A 19,328-nucleotide genomic window follows, 5' to 3' on the forward strand; every position below is an offset into this window, starting at 1 on the left:
TTAACTTTAAAATGTCTATTTCTAAAAGATATATAAATATAAATATTTTTTTTAAGACTTATCTCTAAAATATTTTTATTTTTTATAAAAAATATTACTATTAATTTAAAAAAGACTTTACTTTAAAATTTATTTAGATCTAATAATATATTGAGCCGGTTTTCTATAGGCAGTTAAGCACACAAAGTCACATATTGGGACAAGGTTCCTCCAAGCAGAACCTTCGATTGAATTAAATGATAACTATTTTACGAATGTCAACATGATTGCATTGCATAGCCTCCAAATTTTCACTGAACAAGCTGAGGCTCATACGTTTTAAGTTAGATAAGAATGAAAGAGGTGGAAACACGTAAGCAAGGGTCAAACAGAACAGACTAGTTTTGATTTTTTGCACTTTTTCCTCTTTTTAATTAGAGCCCACCTATGTTGTCGACTTCAACTCCCCAACCCGAGTTCCTTATTATAAATACACGCAAACAACCTTGAGCAATTCCTACATATTCAAAACATGGCTCTAACACTTCGTTCTTCAATTTCTTTTATTATTCAGAAAGAAACCAAAGTCCTTAAAACTTCTGATGATGTCCCTGCGACAGTTAGTTTTGCAAAATTTAGGCCATCGTTCCGTCTTGTGGCTAAAAATTCCATGCAAGAAGCTCATCACACGCACGAGAACCGCTTCAACTCTGAAGCAAGGAGAAACGATAAATGGGAGAAGGTGCATGCCCCATCTGTTGCGCATAACCACGATCATTCGAAGAGAGTACCTGTGTTTGTGATGCTGCCACTAGACACCGTAACTATGGGAGGAAGCTTGAATAAGCCAAGAGCAATGAACGCAAGTTTGATGGCCTTGAAGAGTGCAGGAGTTGAAGGGGTAATGGTGGATGCTTGGTGGGGTTTGGTGGAAAAAGATGGGCCTTTGAAATACAACTGGGAAGCCTATGCAGAGCTTGTGCAGATGGTACAAATGCATGGTTTGAAGCTTCAAGTTGTGATGTCTTTCCATCAGTGTGGGGGGAATGTTGGGGACAATTGCAGGTATGAGAGTACTTTTACGTTGCTTCTGAAAGTTCTTTCTCTTTTTTATTTGCCCGTTGTTGGAAATTGATGTTTTGAAACCAAGCAAGCGCGTAATCCCTTTTGAATTGTTTCATGTTATGGAGAAAGTAAAAACATATTGAATAAAAGGAAGCGCTACTGTTACATTCTCTAAAATGGTAGATGATATGAACTAATAGATTTTGTTAGAAGGGCTACGGCCATGTGAAGAACATTCTGTTGCAATTGTCTTTATGTTGCATTTTTATTTTGCAGCATTCCTCTACCACCGTGGGTGCTGGAAGAAATCAGCAAGAACCCTGACCTGGTTTACACAGACAGATCAGGGAGGAGGAATCCGGAATACATCTCGTTGGGCTGTGATTCAATTCCTGTTCTAAGAGGAAGGACTCCCCTCCAAGTGTACGCTGACTACATGAGAAGCTTTCATGACAGATTCAAAGACTACTTGGGCAGTGTTATCGTGGTACGTAATTCAGCAACTAGTGCTACAAACTATTATACATGGACACAGCCGGCATATAATACAGAAACGGCAATATAATAAAATTATAAAATTGTGTTTATATTCTGAAGTATTTGTGGCTGATACGAATATTCAATACCTTTATCAAAAAAATAAAAATAAAAATAAAATCCAATACCACTGTGGTCCATTCCCTTAAATGCGTGTTACATGCTAAAAGTTTGGAATCAGGGAACAAACAAACACCAATAGAAGTTCAGTTGTAATTTTGATCTAACAGAGCAGTGAACATTATCTTATGCATGGCAACCGAACAAACTAAAAGACATCTGGGGCCTATCCAGAGTCCAGATGGTGTACTAATCAAACTAAGGTATCAATTAAAGGCATTTTATATAAAGAGAAATACTTGTAACATACTTTTAATTTTAATTGAAATTTATTGAAAATAAAAAAATTATATAGATAAGTAAATAATTGAAAATAATAGTGTATTACAAGGAATGTGTTAATAGCATAATTTTAATTGAAAATTATTGAAAATAACAAAATAATGTAAATAACAAAATAATTGAAATAATAAAAAGGATTTACCACTTCTCTTATATAAAATAAAGGCTTTGGTTAATAGGATTTGGAACTTGATGCTTGATACATTGTCAATTTCACAACTTTTTTACCCATTGAACGAAAATTGAAACAATAAGATCAATACTTGTGCAGGAAATACAAGTGGGGATGGGTCCTTGTGGAGAGCTAAGATATCCATCTTATCCAGAAACCAATGGAACCTGGAGGTTTCCCGGAATCGGAGAATTCCAATGTTATGACAAGGTATAAAAACGTTAATTTAAATCGTTTTTGTCAATTAATACAAAAGTGGAGAATTTCAATGTTATGACAAGGTATAAAAACATCCATTTAAATCATTTTTGTAAATACAAAAGCGTGATTGTATTGCCGATGTTTCATAACCATTGGTCCTTATTGACTTATCACTAGCTCGGGGATAACAAGGATATCTCAAAAGATAGATAATTTTTCAAAATATCTATGTACTAAAATGACTTGTTTGTCATGCAGTACATGAAAGCGTCATTGGCAGCAGCAGCCGCAGCCATTGGAAAGAAAGAATGGGGAGGAAGTGGACCACATGACTCAGGCCAGTACAATCAGTTTCCTGAGGATACAGGATTTTTCAGAAGGGAAGGGACATGGAACTCTGAATATGGACGGTTCTTTCTGGAATGGTACTCGGGTAAATTGCTGGAACACGGTGAGAGGATCCTCGTATCTGCCAAAGGAATATTCCAAACATCTGGGGTGAAACTATCAGGGAAGGTTGCTGGAATCCATTGGCATTACAGAGCAAGGTCTCATGCAGCTGAACTAACTGCTGGCTACTATAACACACGACATAATGATGGATATTTGCCTATAGCCAGAATGCTGGCAAAACATGGAGTTGTCTTCAATTTCACTTGCATGGAAATGAAAGACAGAGAGCAACCTGACTTTGCTAACTGCTCACCTGAGGGGTTAGTTCACCAGGTAAAGATGGCAACAGCAACAGCTAGAGTGGAACTTGCTGGAGAAAATGCATTGGAGAGATATGATGCAAATGCATATGCTCAAGTTTTATCAACAAGTAAGTCGGACTCGGGAAGTGGATTGGCCGCATTCACATATCTTAGAATGAACAAGAGGTTGTTTGAAGGTGATAACTGGCGGCACCTAGTAGATTTCGTAAGAAGCATGTCTGAAGGTGGTCGGAGAGTTAGACTTCCAGCGTCTGATTCCCATGGGAGTGATCTCTATGTTGGGCACATCAAAGGAACCCGGGAGAAGCACACACAAGAGGCTGCTCTTGTGTAAACGTATACATTAGCAAGCTCAGGCATCTTGGTGTATAGTTAAAAGCATCGTAAGGTATTTTTTATAGAAAAAGAGAAGCTACAGAAAAAAAGGAGAAACGAGATAGAATTATGGTCAACACACAGAACACTGGCATATGCCATGCCAACACCTGAGATGATCCACAAAATATTATTTTATTTCATGCTGTATATAGCTCCAACTACAATGGAGAAAAATACTTTATCTGCTGACGTTACAAACCAAATAATACTGATATTGGTCTCTTTTCAGCATTTGCCACTTCTAATTTGTTTAGTTAATCCCCAGAAACACATCTACACAAAATCACTAATATCATTTGTTTGTATTATTCCGTAACATCTGCATAATGTAAGGAACATAAAAGTATCCAAACATAAAAATATCCCAGTAGGCAATATTATTTTAACATCATTGTCGTCTTTTAAGATTCAATGCCAGACAATATTTGCTACAACAAAGATAACATTATGCGAAGAAGAAACCAGTAAAAATAACGAGAGTTTAACATAGAGGGAAAACCTTTTTGTGGCTATTCATGAAACAATTCATACAACAAATGACAAGGTAAAGTTGTAGAATGAAGCCCTAGTTAGAAAATTGGCAGGGGAAAAGGGTACAGGGTGAGTTAGAAAGAAACATACAGTGTTAAAGAGATTAAATTGAAAGCGAGAGTTCAAGAATGGTCGGAGTCGGGAGGGTTTCCGCGACGGAGATCTTGGATTAGGTGATGGAGTTCTTTGCGAGAGGACTCTCTGCCGAACATGAAGCCATACCTAGGAGAGGAGGAGCAGAGGAAGGAATGAGAGAGTTAGGAATGAAAAGTGAAATAAGAGAATAGAATTACCAGAATGAAATGGCAGAGAAAACGGCAGCGGTAGCAATGGTCTGAACCAGAGTGATCCTCTTCTCCATTCGGGCATTCGTACTCACTTCTATGCCCTTTCCGCTCCTTAGTTCAACCATCGCTCAACCTGGGCCTTAACATCGCCTGGCCCAACTTACCAATAACCATACCCTTTCTTATCTCTATCAATAAATTAGACAACATATTTTAGTGATTACTCTTCAATTGTAATAATTTTAAGATTTTTAACAAAAAAATTTTAAATTTTTTTATTTATTTCACTCAATAATTTTATCTTTATTTTTAAATTAAATTTTAATATTTTAAAATAATTTATCATAACATAAATTATTTATCATAAATCTAAAATATATTTTTATATGTTAAAATTTATTTTTTACTATAAAATAATTTATATAATTAAAAATATATTTAGTTATATAAAATAAAAATTATTGCAAACATTGCATAGATTAAGAAGATATTTTATATAATTTTTATTATTTTAATATAAGATAATATACATCTTATTTTATTCTTTAAATTTTAATTTTTCACTCCTTCTCCTTCTCCAATTTTTATTTTTTCTTAGATCTTTTTTTTTTCTTTTCACTTTAGTGGAATCTAACAAAGGTTGCACGTGGAAGAATTTTGGGGAATAAGAAGATGAATTGATTTATATGATAAGGTCAATCGAGATATCATCTAGTGTTATTTTATAAATCTTGATGAAGACTTGAATCCAATTTGAAGGTAACATGACAAGCTCAAAGGCCCATGATCAAAAAGAAACATTGCTAAGTTAGAGTTTAATTAGTTTTTTTTAGCTAAATAGTTGTTTAAGTCCATTTTGTTAATTATTAATGTAATTTTTGTTATTTATTTTTATTTAAATAATTCAAATGTCTTTCTTTATATTTTTTTAGGTCAGTTTTAGTCCTTTTAGGCTTCTTATATCATAATAATAATTAGTGGGATAGTGGAGAGTCAATTCTAGTGAAATTAAATGTTAGTGAAAATTTATCTCTAAGGGAAGTCTTAGTAGGAATTTATTTCTAATTAGAGTCTTAGTGAGAATTTATGTCTTGTTGTCCATCTAAGTTTATAAATAGGAACATTGTAAATATTTTAGGAGAAAATGAATTAATCAGAATTTGAAAGAAAAAAAAAATTTTGATTGAGAGGATTTTCTCTCTCTAGGTTCTTAGAAATTACTTTTGATTCTTATCCTTGAATTTCCTAATTCTAAGTAATGAATCTTCATCAAATTATCAATCTCTAAGGATTGGGGCGTTGCTCTTCCATTTCTTACCTCAATCCATATTTTTCCTTTTTTTAATTCCTTTATTTTCTTATAATAATTGTCCACATAATTCATGGTTTGAGATGCTGGAATTTTAATCCTATGAAGTTCACATCAATTCCCATCATTCTTTAAATTTTGTTGAAAAACACGTGGATCAATTGGTCGAGTCAAGGATAAAGCTATTAAAAGTCAAACTAAAAATTATTTGCTATTAGATTTTATTAACAAAAAGGGTCACACATATTGATAAAAAGGCCTATAGCTCTTTAGTTACAGTATAAAAGTTTTTATTAAATTTTGCTTTAAGTCTTCCTCATTGTTGGATTGACACTATCAATTGATATGAGGGTTATTTTAACTTAATAAGAAGTTTTGAGTTTGAGTCTTAAGTATACATTTGTGTTAAATACTTGGATGAAAAGTTTTGTCATCTATAATAGTCTCATCTTCATTATTTTTTAAACTCTTCACATTAATTTTTTCTATTTTTTTCTCACCATCAATACCTAATATATATGGATTTTTCTCTCAAATGAATATATGATAGGAGGTATGTTTTCATCGACTATATATATTATATGTTATGCGTATAATTAGGATAAAAGATAGAGGTGTAAATGAGTACGGGTAATCTGTAAATCCGAACTAATCCAAACTGACCCAATAAGTTTGGATTAAATTTTTTTGGTATTCAGATTAGACCCAACCCAACCCAATCAAAATCTGACATTATATGAATCGAGTAACGAATTTTGTGTTTTTGACCCGTGATCGATCCGACCCGATTAAATTATAATAGTAATAATAATAACAATAATAATGTTTGAATGATCATTTACTCAAGACAATACTTACTATTACTCTTACTTAGTAACGAAGTTTTGTATTTTTAGGTTTTTTTGACATATTTTGTATTTTTAGGTTGATATCATTGTAACAATATAATATATTTATATTAAATTTTATTTTGTATTAATTATTGTTGGTTTTTTGAGTTGATAATAATGTAACAAATTAATAAATTTATTTTAGAATTTATTCTGCGTATGATGCTTTATAAAATTGTATTTACAGTAATATATCAAATAATTTACATCTATTTTAAAATATTTAACTTTTTACAAAAAAATAAATTTAATTATGTTGATCTGATTAACACAATCCAATCCATTCATAATTGGGTTAGGTTGAGTTGGATTTTTAAAAAAAATTGCACAAATCTGACTCAATCTACCTGTTAAATTTTGATCAGGTTGAGTAATGGATCATCCAAATCCGATTCAATCTAACCCGCTTACATCCTTGATAAATGAGAGTTGATTGTTTCAATCATAAAAATTTGCAATCTAGTGCATTTACTCTTAAACTGCTTTCTCAATGTTTTGAAATGGTACCACGTGCATATGAACTATATAACTAAGAACATTACATTGTGCATGCTATTGACTTAACTTATGATATAAATGATGTGTTTGTGAATGTAAGTGTGTGAGTTCAAAATATTTGTCTATCTTAAAAATAATGAAATATGTATTTCACTTCTTTTGTTTGTCTTTGTTTATATTTGGACCGATTGTTATTTGTAATTGAGGCTCAACTTGAAAATGATGACATAGAGGAGGTGTATGCCTCCTAGGTTGTTTATATTTTGGGTTTGCTTTGTGGCATCGTGGCAAGAATTTTTGGATTTCTTTTATACCGTATGTTTTGGTTTTTAAGATGTTTAAGTAGCTAACGAAAATATGATCGTGTACCAAACAAGTTGAAATAGCTTTTAAGACGTTTTGGCGAACACACTTTGTACCTCTCTTGTATAGCTCTCAAGGTTGCTGCCACTATGGTCTATGGTGGAGTGAAAGCATGGTAGGATTAGGTATCTCGTGCAGTCCAACTATAAGTGGGTTGGATTGAAATTGTGTAGATCAGCTATAATAAAAATGGATGGATATTTGTTAGTGGAGGATGACTTTGTTCGAAAAAGAAAGGGTTAAATATGATAATACTAAAAGTCAAGGTTTAGTACTAATATGATAATTTATCCATGGTCACAAAGACAAAACGCTTAATAATTTAATTACAGCATCTTCACGTACACGTGAGATCTTAAATAGTAGTATTTTTTTTTTTTTTTTTACATCTAGTGGAATGTGGTAGCAACTGTGGTGCACTATTAAGTTAATGTGGGCAAACACCGAATGAAAGGAAATGGGAAAAGTGTAAAAGAGGCATGGCATGGTCCACCTGCTTCTTCAACTGCATTAATGTGTCCTATCTGTGATCTTCCCATCGCTCCATTTCAACTTCAAGTCACACATTCACATTATTAAATTACAATGTGGATGACAATAATGCTGCCATGTGAATGACGTTTGCATAATCGTATTCATCGTCATATATTTCGATAATAAAACATAGAAACAATGAAAGAAAAACGATGTTTTTTGTTTAATTAAAAAATAAAATTTTAATATTTTTATTTCCTTTATTTTCTTTCCTCATCAAAACAAGACGAAGTTGTTAACTGTTTTCTTTCCTCATCACATCAAATAGCTAATATTTTAACCATTCAAGTCAAAGTCGGTATGTCTTGACACTATTTAATTTATTATATGTACTTTTTTCTTCTTTAAAAACGAATAATTCATTTTCATTCCACGGATCCCTAATCAATCTAATGCCAAGAGAAATAATATAGTATTGTAATTGATTACGACATGACTTTATTGATTAAGTCTCTAATTTTGTAATGGTTGAGTTAGAAGAAAGGAAAAAAATATATATATATATATATATATCCTCACGCAGCTCCAAAAACGCCAACACCAGTTACACCTGCTGTTGGAAAGTGCTGTGTTATCCAACAGGAATTGACCTTTCAACTGGATACGCGGTGTTGTACACTATTCTACGAGGAAATCGAAACTGGACCTAAAGATGGAAGAAAAATAATTCCATCTTTCTTTAATTTTAACTTGACCTTACGAAACATTTTCCGTTTTTTTTTTTTAAATTATAAAATATCACCTATTTTAACTTCACTTTTTTGTTTTTGAAGATTAATGCGAAACAGTAAATTAAAGTATCTTCTTTCCAAAAAAAAAAATTTCTACAAACTTTGTATAGGAATAATTTAACAAATAAAATTAAAATATCTTCTTTCCTGTTTTAGCATGGGTTCAATTCCAATTAGTTTTGTTCTTCCTTATGGGAATGATCGTCAACACAGACAACACCCTTCTATTTTCCTAAGGAAAATGCTAAACTTTACTATAATACAAAAGAAACGAACGCTTGTGATTGGTTAATGTTCCATATTTTATCTTCCTAGATTTTTGTCAAAAAGAAATAATTACTATTTATTTAAAATATGACATCAGTAATTTGTACTATTCTCCGTACCCAATATTACATTGGCCTTGTGTTGTGTGCCCATAAAAGTAAAGAATAAATTTATTAATTGAAAATTTTCTACAATCGGATCTATATTCTATTAAGGGCCAACGGTTGACAAAGTAAAGAAGGACTTGGTTTTGTTTGGACTGTGCCAAACACATCAGCAAGAAAAATCCTCAAAACTGACTTCCGAGATTGACCATAACACTCGCTGGGGTAATTGGTAAATACCTAGATAATCTAATCAACTGTTAAATTTCCCAGTGCTTGATCCTCCAAAAAGAAAAATAATAAAACTCACTATTTACTTTTTCGGACCAATTTAGACCTGGATGAGGAGGATTCAGCAATGTCACGAGAAGTGTTTGGCGTTTCAGAATATTGCAATGCTTGCTTCAAGCTTTCCACTATCTGACTCATGGAGGGTCTATCTTCTGGATTCTTCTTCAAGCAGCTATCAGCCAACTTGGCTATTTTGCGAGCTGCTGGAAGAGAATACTGATTCCTCAGACGTGGATCCATTATGATGACGAATCTGCTGCTGTCTGCAGGGTAGTGTTTGACCCAATCTAAAAGCTTTTGTTCTGCTGTCGGGCGGTTTCTTTCCAATGTCCTTCTTCCTGTGAGGATCTCATACAGTACGACACCAAAACTCCACATGTCACTCTGAACTTTCAGATGACCCGTTTCAATATACTCTGGGGCAGCATATCCATGTGTCCCAACTACCTAAAGAATACAAAAATGTTAACAAGAACTAATCATTGGTGTAAGGAAATTCATGAGTTCATAACTTTTATTATTGTTGTAATGAATAGGTAGGATCATATTGGTCATGACTCATGGTTATATCATGAAATTGGCTCTGGGGGTGGTGCAAAATGATTGTATATATAAGTAAAGCCCCTAGACTTAGGTGACTTAAAATATGAAAAGTGACATTAACTAATTAGTAAAGTAGCACTTGAGAATATGTATCTGCTATGAACTTACCGCAGTGGATACATGAGTCTGATCACCCTGTGGTCCTTCTCTAGCAAGACCAAAATCGGAGAGCTTTGGATGGAAATCCTGATCCAATAGAACGTTTGAAGATTTGAAATCTCGATAGATGACCTTCCCAACAAAAAAATGAAAAGGTTATCACCCAAACTAGGTAATCAAATACACAACTAAAGTTTACATATATAGGAAAATGCTAAACAAAAAATGGCATGCACTAAAGCCAAATGACATGGCAACAATTACATTTCAACTTTTGGAAAGTATGAGCCTGTGAAGTACCTGAATCTCCAGTCCCTCGTGCAGATAAGCTAATCCTTGAGCAGCACCAAGCATGATCTCCAATCTAGTTTTCCAAGGCAGCGTTGGTAATGATTTATTGAAAAGGTGATCCTCCAAGCTCCTGTTTGGCATGAACTCATACACCAACAACCGTTGGATTCCTCTTTCTCCATCCACGGAGCAGTATCCCAAAAGCTTAACCAAATTTGGGTGATCGACAATGCCAAGAAATTGAACTTCAGCAAGCCATTCTTTATGACCCTTTACAACAAAAGAGAACAACCATTAGAATACAGGTATATCAGTAAAGCATTTTGTGGCAAACAAGTATAACCAAGGCCAAGAATTTGATGTCCTCGCTCCCGAATCATTCAAGCCATATGCAAAACGAACTATTAACTCTGGATGACACCAAGACACCAATGTAGATGCAAATAACTAACAAAGTTCTTACGGTCATTGACCAAATAATCACAATAACGGAGAACAAACAAATAACTAAAATTATAAATATGCATTTTATTTCATTAACCACAAGTATCCGGAGACAATTGTATTCATATGACTATTGTGGGGGAGCAAAGCTCCTTTTTTGTGAGTATTTAACTCAGAATTCGAATTCAAGATGACCACTGAAACAACCCAGTAGCAGTTGATGAGCGTAATCTTTGATAAAGTATTTATATTTGTAAATTGCAAGTATAGCTTGAACAATTATTAGAAAAGAGGGAAAGAAATGAAGAATTGGGCAAAAGAGAAGAGAAGGCATGCACCTGGAAGCCACGGGTGTTGAGTCTTTTAATAGCAACTGGAATTGGGTGACCTTGAGCATTAGGAAGCATGATGGATCCTTTGTAGACACTTCCGAAACCCCCTTCTCCGAGCTTGAACATTCTATTGAAGCCGTTGGTGGCATCTCTGAGGTCTTGGAAGGTGAAAACAGTGAAGCTGTGCTCTTTCTCTCTGTACAAGTCTTTGACGCTCTTGGGGGAGGAGACGGAGCCGGTGGAGTTGGCGGCGCGGTTGACGGCGGGGCTCTTCTTCTTGTGCAATTCGGGGGCGGACTTGGACTTGTCTTTGAAGAAGAAGCACTTCATTTTGCAACCATGAAAAGGAAGTAGGTGGAGGTGATCGAAGGGGGGATTAAGAGGGGTGAAGTGGAAGAGGAAGAAAGAGAGAGATAAATGGGAAGATAAAGGTGTATGAAAGGAGAGAGAGAAAGATGAGGACAGCAGTGAAGCGGGTTTACGACGTTGTAGAACAAAGACCAACAACACCTTTCAAACCTCTGAGCTGGAATATGTTGCTTTCACTGTTCCTCCCAATCACCACACTTCCTATTTTTTTTTTTTAAGTTTTTTAAATATCCGTTGTTGATAGCAGCATCGTTTCATTTTACTATTTTCTTTAATTATAAATTATATTCTAACCAAATAATAATAATTTTTTAATTAAAACTTATATTAATGTCATTTAACCCCAAGCATGTGGTTCAGCGGTAGGAGTTGATCCACGCTTAAGCAAGGTTAGGGGTTCGAATCCTGCCTTATGTATGTATGCAGCCGCGTTAAATCTTGGAGCCAGCTATCCCACCTTTTGAGGTGCCTCCAACGTAGCGAGGAGATTAGTCACTGCTGTCGGCGGTGGATACTCCAGGAACGCACCTAAAAAAATATTAATGTTACTTTTGCCTTCACATTGCTGTTTCCTCTTCTTTCCATTTTCATATACATGGAACCTGGATTACGAGTTCGGTCAGACTGAATTTTGGATTATACTTTGGGAAAACCCAAAATATTTTTTAAAATATTTCATAAAACAGTATTAGTGATAAGCTATAAATAGATACTTTGTTATTTTAAAATATTAATGCTTACTATTTTTTTTTTATAAAATATCAATGTTTACTGTTTTTATTTAATAAATAGTAGAATTTAGAATAATTCAATTTCAAAAAAGTAACAAAACTTGCTGATTTATTATTTTTTTTTCTCACTTTCCTCGAATAGTCGAATTCCGTAATAGTGTGTTTGGATGAGGAATTTTACAAATTTAAGGAATTTTAAATTCTTGGTATTTGAATTACTTTGATTTCAATTTCTATCATTCTTAAAATATTTTGTTTGGATGAGTCAATTCAAATTTCTTAAATTTTAAATTGTTAGGTTGAATATGATAATTTGATTCCATCATAGTAAAATTGATTTTAAAAATATATTTATATGTTGAGATTTTTAAATTAAATTTTATAAAAATAAATATTAATCTATTTTTAAATATTTAATAATTTTAAAAATTAATATAAGATAATATTTAATAATTTTAAAAATATTTTTGAATATCTAATAATTAAAAGAATGAAGAGATAAGATAAAATATATAGGTGAAATAAGAAAAACAAATATGAGAAATTTCAAATTCTCCCATTTTTGGAAGAATTTGAAATTCTATTATTTTAAGAAATTTCACAAATGCTTAGATTTCAAATTCTTTGTAAATTCCTCATCCAAACAAAACATTTCACCTCAAGAAATTTGAAATTCTTCAAATAAATGAATTACTCTATATAAATTCCTCGCCCAAACACACAATAAACGAAATATGTTACCTTTTTTATTAAGGAATCATAAAGTCTTTGAAAGGCTTTGTTGACATCCATGTATAACTTTTAACTTTTTACGATACGCGCAGATTAAAAGGTTAACGAATCATATTAAAAAAGGTGACTCATTAATCATTATTATATTAATAAAAATATTAATTGCATAAAAAATATTTTTAACTGCTTAATTTACACCTTTAGTACACAACAAGATAGAACAATTCATAACTTTTCAAAGCAATTTTTCCTCTCTAATTACTCCAAGAAAACATGTCTGAATTTATATATATACTGAAATAGTTTAGCTGCTTAATTAAATGAACACGAACCCGGTGTTGTCCATTTAAAAGAATTTGATATCAAATTTTTTATTTAAGTAGTCAACTATTATTAAAAGTTTCAAACAAGCAAAGTAGCTTTATTTATATCTTTAAAATATGTCTTTAGAATACTATAGTAAAAGAGATTTCTCCCTAAAAGAAGCATTTCAAATTAGTAAAAGTGGTATAGTATATGAAAATGCTTTTAAGTGGTCTATGGTTGTCAAAACGGCCTATAAAACAAAGCATACATCATACAATGGCCTCCGTCTATTAATCAAAATTTAGAAAGTTACTCTCTTTTGTGGGGGATTTACTGTCCATTTACAAACCTTCAGAATCAAAATTTCTAATTACAATACATTTTAATGTAATGTAAAATCTGTATTTGAGCACACATTTTAGTATTATTTAAATTTTCAAAATTAATTTGAAACAAAAGTAATACTAACTAAGCAAAATTAATTTATTTTTTCAATTTTTTTTATTATACTTATGTTTAAGCAAAAGTAATACTACTAGCCGGTCCGAATCTTAAGTTGGATCGGTTATGCAGTCGACCCGTTTCAAACTGGATTGAACCGGTCAATTTTCCGGTTCAACCGGTGAACTGGTGGTTCAAACCGGTTCAACCATTTTTTTTTCTTTTTTTTTTTAATTTTTTTAAGGGACTATAAACCACAAAAATAATAATGAAAATTGAATCTCTTAATGGAAGAACAAATATTCTTATTAAATATAACAATGACTACTTGTTCTAATATATTTGTTTATATAATATACAACTTAAATAACTTTTATAGTATATTATTAATTTTATATTATATATTTAATAATATAATATATATGTAGATATTACATATATTATTTTTTGATATCAATTGCAAGCATATTATATATGTACATATTATTTATATTTTTAATTTGTATTAATATATAGTTTAACATGTAATTTTTTATATATTTTTTTACAAAATAAAAATAAAAATAATTTTAAATAAGATAAAAAAATTGAAATTTAAAATAAGATATGAATTTATTAAAATTTATAAGTATAAAATATATTTAATATGAATATTTTTTAATAAAAATAAATAAAAACCGAGTCATGCGGTTCAACTAGTGACCCACCAGTTCAACTTTTGACCCACTGACCCAGTACCTTAATCGGTTTGATGACCGGTCCGGTTTTTAAAACTATGAGCATATGTTTAAAATTATATTTTTATCTTATATTTTCTTTTTCTTTTTTTTCTACTTTCTTTTCATTCACTTTCTTTCTATCAAAGAAGAAATTTATGGCCTATTAGATTTTTAAGTCAATATGTAATTAAAATACATAATAATATAAGGAGAGTTTATCTATTGAGTTTGTTTGGATATAAACTAGAAATACTTTTAAAATTTTCTATACTTAAAAATGAAAATAAAGAATTAATTTCAGTAAAACACTTCTAGGCTTTTACTCAAACAAGTGCTTAATAATGTGAGAACTAGCATAACAATATAAGGGAAAATTTATGTACCTAATAGTGTCCTGATTTGCTGTTAAAACAAGCAATGTTGCGATAATCAAATTCAATGATGTTTGGTTATAACATTAATTCAAATAATATAACACTATGAGATAATAACGTGAGTACGTGTATAAAACATTAAGTTGTAGAAAATGACAAACGAAAATAAATCTTGAACACTTAACAATTTTTTTTAAAAAGATATTAATATCTTCGGTTAAACATTTTTTTTTCCTCCTAAATATGTAAGTGTTCATTTTTGGTCCTCCAATTTTAAAATATCAACATTTGATCGCATTTTTTTAAATGTGTCAAAATTTATGTTATTCACTAACTCCGTTAAATCAAAATACGTACATTGAGTTCGCAATCTAATTGAAATTTGATAAAAAAATTATTATAATTTGAGAAAGTTATCCTTCTAAATATTGAGAAGACTTATGTTGCATGGTAGTGGCCCAGAAGTGCAAGCAATGCCGTGGTCGCGTAACGGTGCCACAACATGTGCAATTATCACCATGCATGGACGACCGTCTTGCAAAATTAAGATGAAGAAGAACGTGGGAGAAGGGTGTCCAACCAAACCACATAAATATTTAGATTTAGATTTTATGTTGAATTCACACTAAACCTATGAAAGTGCATTAATTACACACTAGTGAAAGCCAATTGCCAATGCTAATTCATAATTTATGCATTAGAATGTTTTGAATCAGCTTCCAATAGTATCAGCTTTAGTTGGCGTTAAGCAAAAAATAAAATTATATATATGTGTGTATAAGCTAGCCAATGTTAAATTATAATTAAATTAAAATTATTGAATCATTTGCTAATAATAATATCATATAACATCGAGTAGCTAGGTCGACGCTGCATTAAATATTGTTATTAGTGTTAGCTTATTAGGCCATCACAAACACAATGCTAATTTTAATTTAGTATCAATTTTGGCTGATACTAAATACTTTAATTTTAATTTTTTTTACTTTGTTAGATATTTTACATATAATGATAATACAGATCATAATAGTGTATATAAGTTAAGAATAATTATTATTTTATAAATCAATTATGTAAAGTTGATTAAGCTTTTGTTTAGAGTAGACTTAACTAATGCTTCCATGTGAACATTATTTCATAAGTTTATTATAATGAAAAATAAAACTCCATCTCAATAAACACGCATGCTAGCTCATGAATATTAATGCAGCATGGTCACGAACAAAAGACAGTATCTTAAGAACAAACAAATTATTTTTTAAAAAAACTTACAAATAGAAATGAAGGCAGTAATAGATAATTATCATATAATTAACGTGATACATGTGTACCATTGGTTAAAATTGAATCTCAATGGTAACCTCGCAATTTTTTTAATTTTAATCCCGACGATTATCGTTTGCCTGTGGCTTTCACTGATCACTGAGTCTTATTCAAATAATTATTACTATTATTAATTACATAAAAGTAGAAAAATATTGAGCAGAAGAGACCTAAGACGATAGTGAAGTTACACGATCGATGTTATTAGGTTAAAGTCTTGCAGAGTCAAATTTACGTGTTCCAGCTGCTTGTGGATTTCCGTACAGCCGTACATGAAACTTTGAGTTAATAAATGGCATGATTATTGTGTATATTTGAGTTTTTCTTCAACACAAGTTTAATGAAATTTCAATGATTATAACTTAGTTTAAATAATTTTTTCAATGAAAATGTTATAAAAGAAGAAATAAGAAATTAAGATGAATCAAACTTATCTTATAAAGTAAAATTAATCTATGCAGCTTAATTTTTAGAGGAGTTAGAAAAAAGCATTTATGAAAGATATGCATGTAAGTTAATATGAAAGACATTTATTTGATTTATACTTTTATGAATATTTGTTGATAAACTGTACATGATTGAAAGAGAGAAATTGAAATAGCATTAAAAGCAAGCAGATTATTATTCTTGTAAGTCATGGTCTTGATGAGGCAAATCTAAAAGAAAGATTAGGATTCAAACTTCAAAGGTTTGGGTAAACTTCCAGCTCTTTCATTTCCATGCAAGCACATGAATAGATAGCTGGTAGAAATGACTTTGACTTCTTCTTTTTTGGGTCAAATAAACAAAATAACAAACAACAGCAATTGGAACGGGGCGAGCCATATTGTCATATAGTTTCAATGAATTATTATCTCGTTTAATACTAGCTTTCTGAACTTTTTTTAAATAAATAATTGTGTCTATAAACTAAAAAAATTTGTAATTTAATCTTTATTTTTTTTTATAATTTTCGTAATTGAATCTCATGAGTTAATAAAATAGCTACAAATTATTGTTTTTGTAATTGTTTCAAACGTTCATGAATTAACTTCAAGGATTTAAATCATAAAAAAAATAGAAATAAAAGACTTAATTACAATTTTTTTTTAAGTTTTAAGGATTAAATTAAAATCTTTATAAAAAAAAAAAAAAAAAGTTCACAGACCTATTAATTAAATAAACTTTATTATTTATAGTTGCATAAATACTACATTTTCCTTTTTTTTGGACTTCCCTATATGGTTTTGTTTGAATACTATTTAATTAAACTGATCAATAATTAGATTAATCAAATCTTACGTCTAAAATAATCAAACTTAATTAATCGAATCTGTACCAAAAAACAAAAACTTAATTAATCGAACAGCGTGAATTATTATAAACTTTTTAATATATCGAATTGGATTCTTATAGATTAAAAAAATGAAATCTTTAAAATGGATAGCAATTAAATATATAATTTAAATATTAAATAAAATATAATAATATTAATTTAAGTGGAAAAATCCTCCTATAAACTTCAAGAAAATCCTTACATTCTGGTAACAAGATGAATGCTAGCTCCAAGACTCAATATCCAGCTCAATGACAAAAAAGGAGAAAAAAAAATCCTGAAAACAGTTTCAATAAATTGGCTAATTTCATGTGTACTAAAATAGAAATAGGCATAAAATTTGAACAACATCTCGTTATATTAAGATTAGACATAAGAACAACCATGTTAATTATTGAGGGGTATGTATGATGTTATAATGCAAACAGGATACCAAATTATTGAGGGAGAAGAGAATGTAAAGCCATTATGACCAAAAAGACTAGGTTGAACTCTAAGGTTGAAAAAGGAGCAAAATGGTGAAACAGGATTAGGAATTCAAAATGCAAGATTTATGAGGGAAAGAAGAGTGATGTGACTCGGGTATTTGGAGATTTATGAGATAAACGCGTTAAAAAGACTTCAAGAAAAAATAACGCATTTTATGTGACAATTTAATTAAAGGAAGAAAATTTAACCAAACAAAAAGGAACAATGATTTGAATTAGAGAAATTTATTCCACTTTGATTAGGAGTGAGGAAGAGACTAGATTTAGGAGTCAACAAAAGATGAGTTACGGACAAGTTTATCTTTGTCTTTTTCATATTAAAAAACAATTATCGAATTATTTATTTAAATTCAAATTTAACTCTATTAAGATCTGAAATATATGAAACCAGATCGGAACAATTTAATATTTTAATTTAATATATCAATGTATAATTAAATTATGAAATAAAAGATATATAAATTTAAATTACGATATATTTTAAAATAAATAATATCCTTGTAAATATAATATAATGTCATATAAAATATTGTTTATTAAAAAATATATTATTAATATATAACTATTTTAGGAATTTATATATTTTAAAATAGTGAATGACGGATAAAATAGTTTAAAGTATAATTCAAATTCATCCTAAAAGTTATATTATATATTTAATTTTAAGATATGAATATGTCAATATTAATAAGTGATGTGGTATTTAATGAAATTTTATATATATTTTTTAATTTTTTTATCTATAAATAATATGTCAAGCCAACATTATAACTTATCAATCAAATAGATGTCAAATTGATAGTAAATAAAAGTTCTATATTTTTAAAATTAGGAAATTAAATATTTTTATTTCAATTGAAGGAAAGAAACTTGTAAATTGACAACAAAAAAAAGTAAGAAATTAAAAATACAATTTAGCATTTATTTTTATTATTAATTTTTCTTTTATGCTAAAACTTTTAATTCTTAAATTTCAGTTTTCGTCATTTTTAAACTTGTTATCTTAATTAATTTTTTAATCTCAAATCTTTACTATTTATACTTTAAAATTATTTATAATAAAAAAATTGACAAAATTTCAGCCCGATACAACACTTAATAATTAAAATGGCAAATGTGATTTTACCCGTGACCAATTTTCAAGAATGGCGTTTTCTCTTGTTTACCATGTTTTTTTTTTTTTTGTAATTCCTCTTCTTTACTATTGTGTTCGATAAAAAGAAAATAAATAGAAGGAAAAAAAGAGAAACAAGAAATAAAATAGAAATAAATGTTGTTTGATAAAAAAATTAAAGTGAAAAATATTTTTAAGAGATTATTTGATTTAAAATAATAAATAAAATATTATTATTTTTATTAAAATTATTATTATTTAATTTATAAATAATTAATTATGTGTATATATATATAAACATAATCAATTATATAAATTACACATTCATAATTTTATTTTATTTTTCAATTTCTGTGTACTTATCATTTGATAAGGGAAGTTTTACTTACCAA

At 30.0% G+C, this 19,328-nt stretch overlaps 2 protein-coding genes and 1 long non-coding RNA gene across 3 annotated transcripts; 1 reads left to right on the forward strand and 2 right to left on the reverse strand.

Moving 5' to 3' along the window:
• The first annotated feature begins 472 nt into the window (after positions 1–472).
• LOC109811812 (beta-amylase 3, chloroplastic) lies at positions 473–3,681 on the forward strand. Its single transcript, XM_020375646.2, has 4 exons — positions 473–1,044; positions 1,321–1,531; positions 2,255–2,365; positions 2,615–3,681. The coding sequence occupies exons 1-4, from the start codon at positions 512–514 to the stop codon at positions 3,404–3,406; spliced, it is 1,647 nt and encodes a 548-aa protein (XP_020231235.2). The 5' UTR covers positions 473–511; the 3' UTR covers positions 3,407–3,681.
• Positions 3,682–3,796: 115 nt separating this feature from the next.
• On the reverse strand, positions 3,797–4,840 carry LOC109811813 (uncharacterized). The gene is made up of 2 exons (XR_002240868.3): positions 4,275–4,840; positions 3,797–4,203 (listed from the first exon to the last, which is right to left on the reverse strand). It is a non-coding gene; the product is annotated as an uncharacterized LOC109811813 (long non-coding RNA).
• Positions 4,841–9,012: 4,172 nt separating this feature from the next.
• On the reverse strand, positions 9,013–11,525 carry LOC109811806 (putative serine/threonine-protein kinase PBL19). Its single transcript, XM_020375641.2, has 4 exons — positions 11,031–11,525; positions 10,258–10,518; positions 9,967–10,089; positions 9,013–9,702 (listed from the first exon to the last, which is right to left on the reverse strand). The coding sequence occupies exons 1-4, from the start codon at positions 11,352–11,354 to the stop codon at positions 9,274–9,276; spliced, it is 1,137 nt and encodes a 378-aa protein (XP_020231230.1). The 5' UTR covers positions 11,355–11,525; the 3' UTR covers positions 9,013–9,273.
• Between the last annotated feature and the right edge of the window lie 7,803 nt (positions 11,526–19,328).

This window comes from Cajanus cajan, chromosome 5 (genome assembly GCF_000230855.2).
Source record: "Cajanus cajan strain Asha chromosome 5, NIPB_CcT2T_4, whole genome shotgun sequence".
Classification (NCBI taxonomy): Eukaryota; Viridiplantae; Streptophyta; class Magnoliopsida; order Fabales; family Fabaceae; genus Cajanus; species Cajanus cajan.

Bases quoted from the DNA above. Each gene is read 5' to 3' on its own strand.
- LOC109811812 (XM_020375646.2), top strand. From the start codon at position 512: ATGGCTCTAACACTTCGTTCTTCAATTTCTTTTATTATTCAGAAAGAA. The intron at 1,045-1,320 runs GTATGAGAGTAC...TTTATTTTGCAG, and splicing joins AATGTTGGGGACAATTGCAG to CATTCCTCTACCACCGTGGG. The intron at 2,366-2,614 runs GTATAAAAACGT...TTTGTCATGCAG, and splicing joins AATTCCAATGTTATGACAAG to TACATGAAAGCGTCATTGGC.
- LOC109811806 (XM_020375641.2), bottom strand. From the start codon at position 11,354: ATGAAGTGCTTCTTCTTCAAAGACAAGTCCAAGTCCGCCCCCGAATTG. The intron at 10,519-11,030 runs GTGCATGCCTTC...TTTGTTGTAAAG, and splicing joins TCAACACCCGTGGCTTCCAG to GGTCATAAAGAATGGCTTGC. The intron at 9,703-9,966 runs GTAAGTTCATAG...TGTATTCTTTAG, and splicing joins AGACTCATGTATCCACTGCG to GTAGTTGGGACACATGGATA.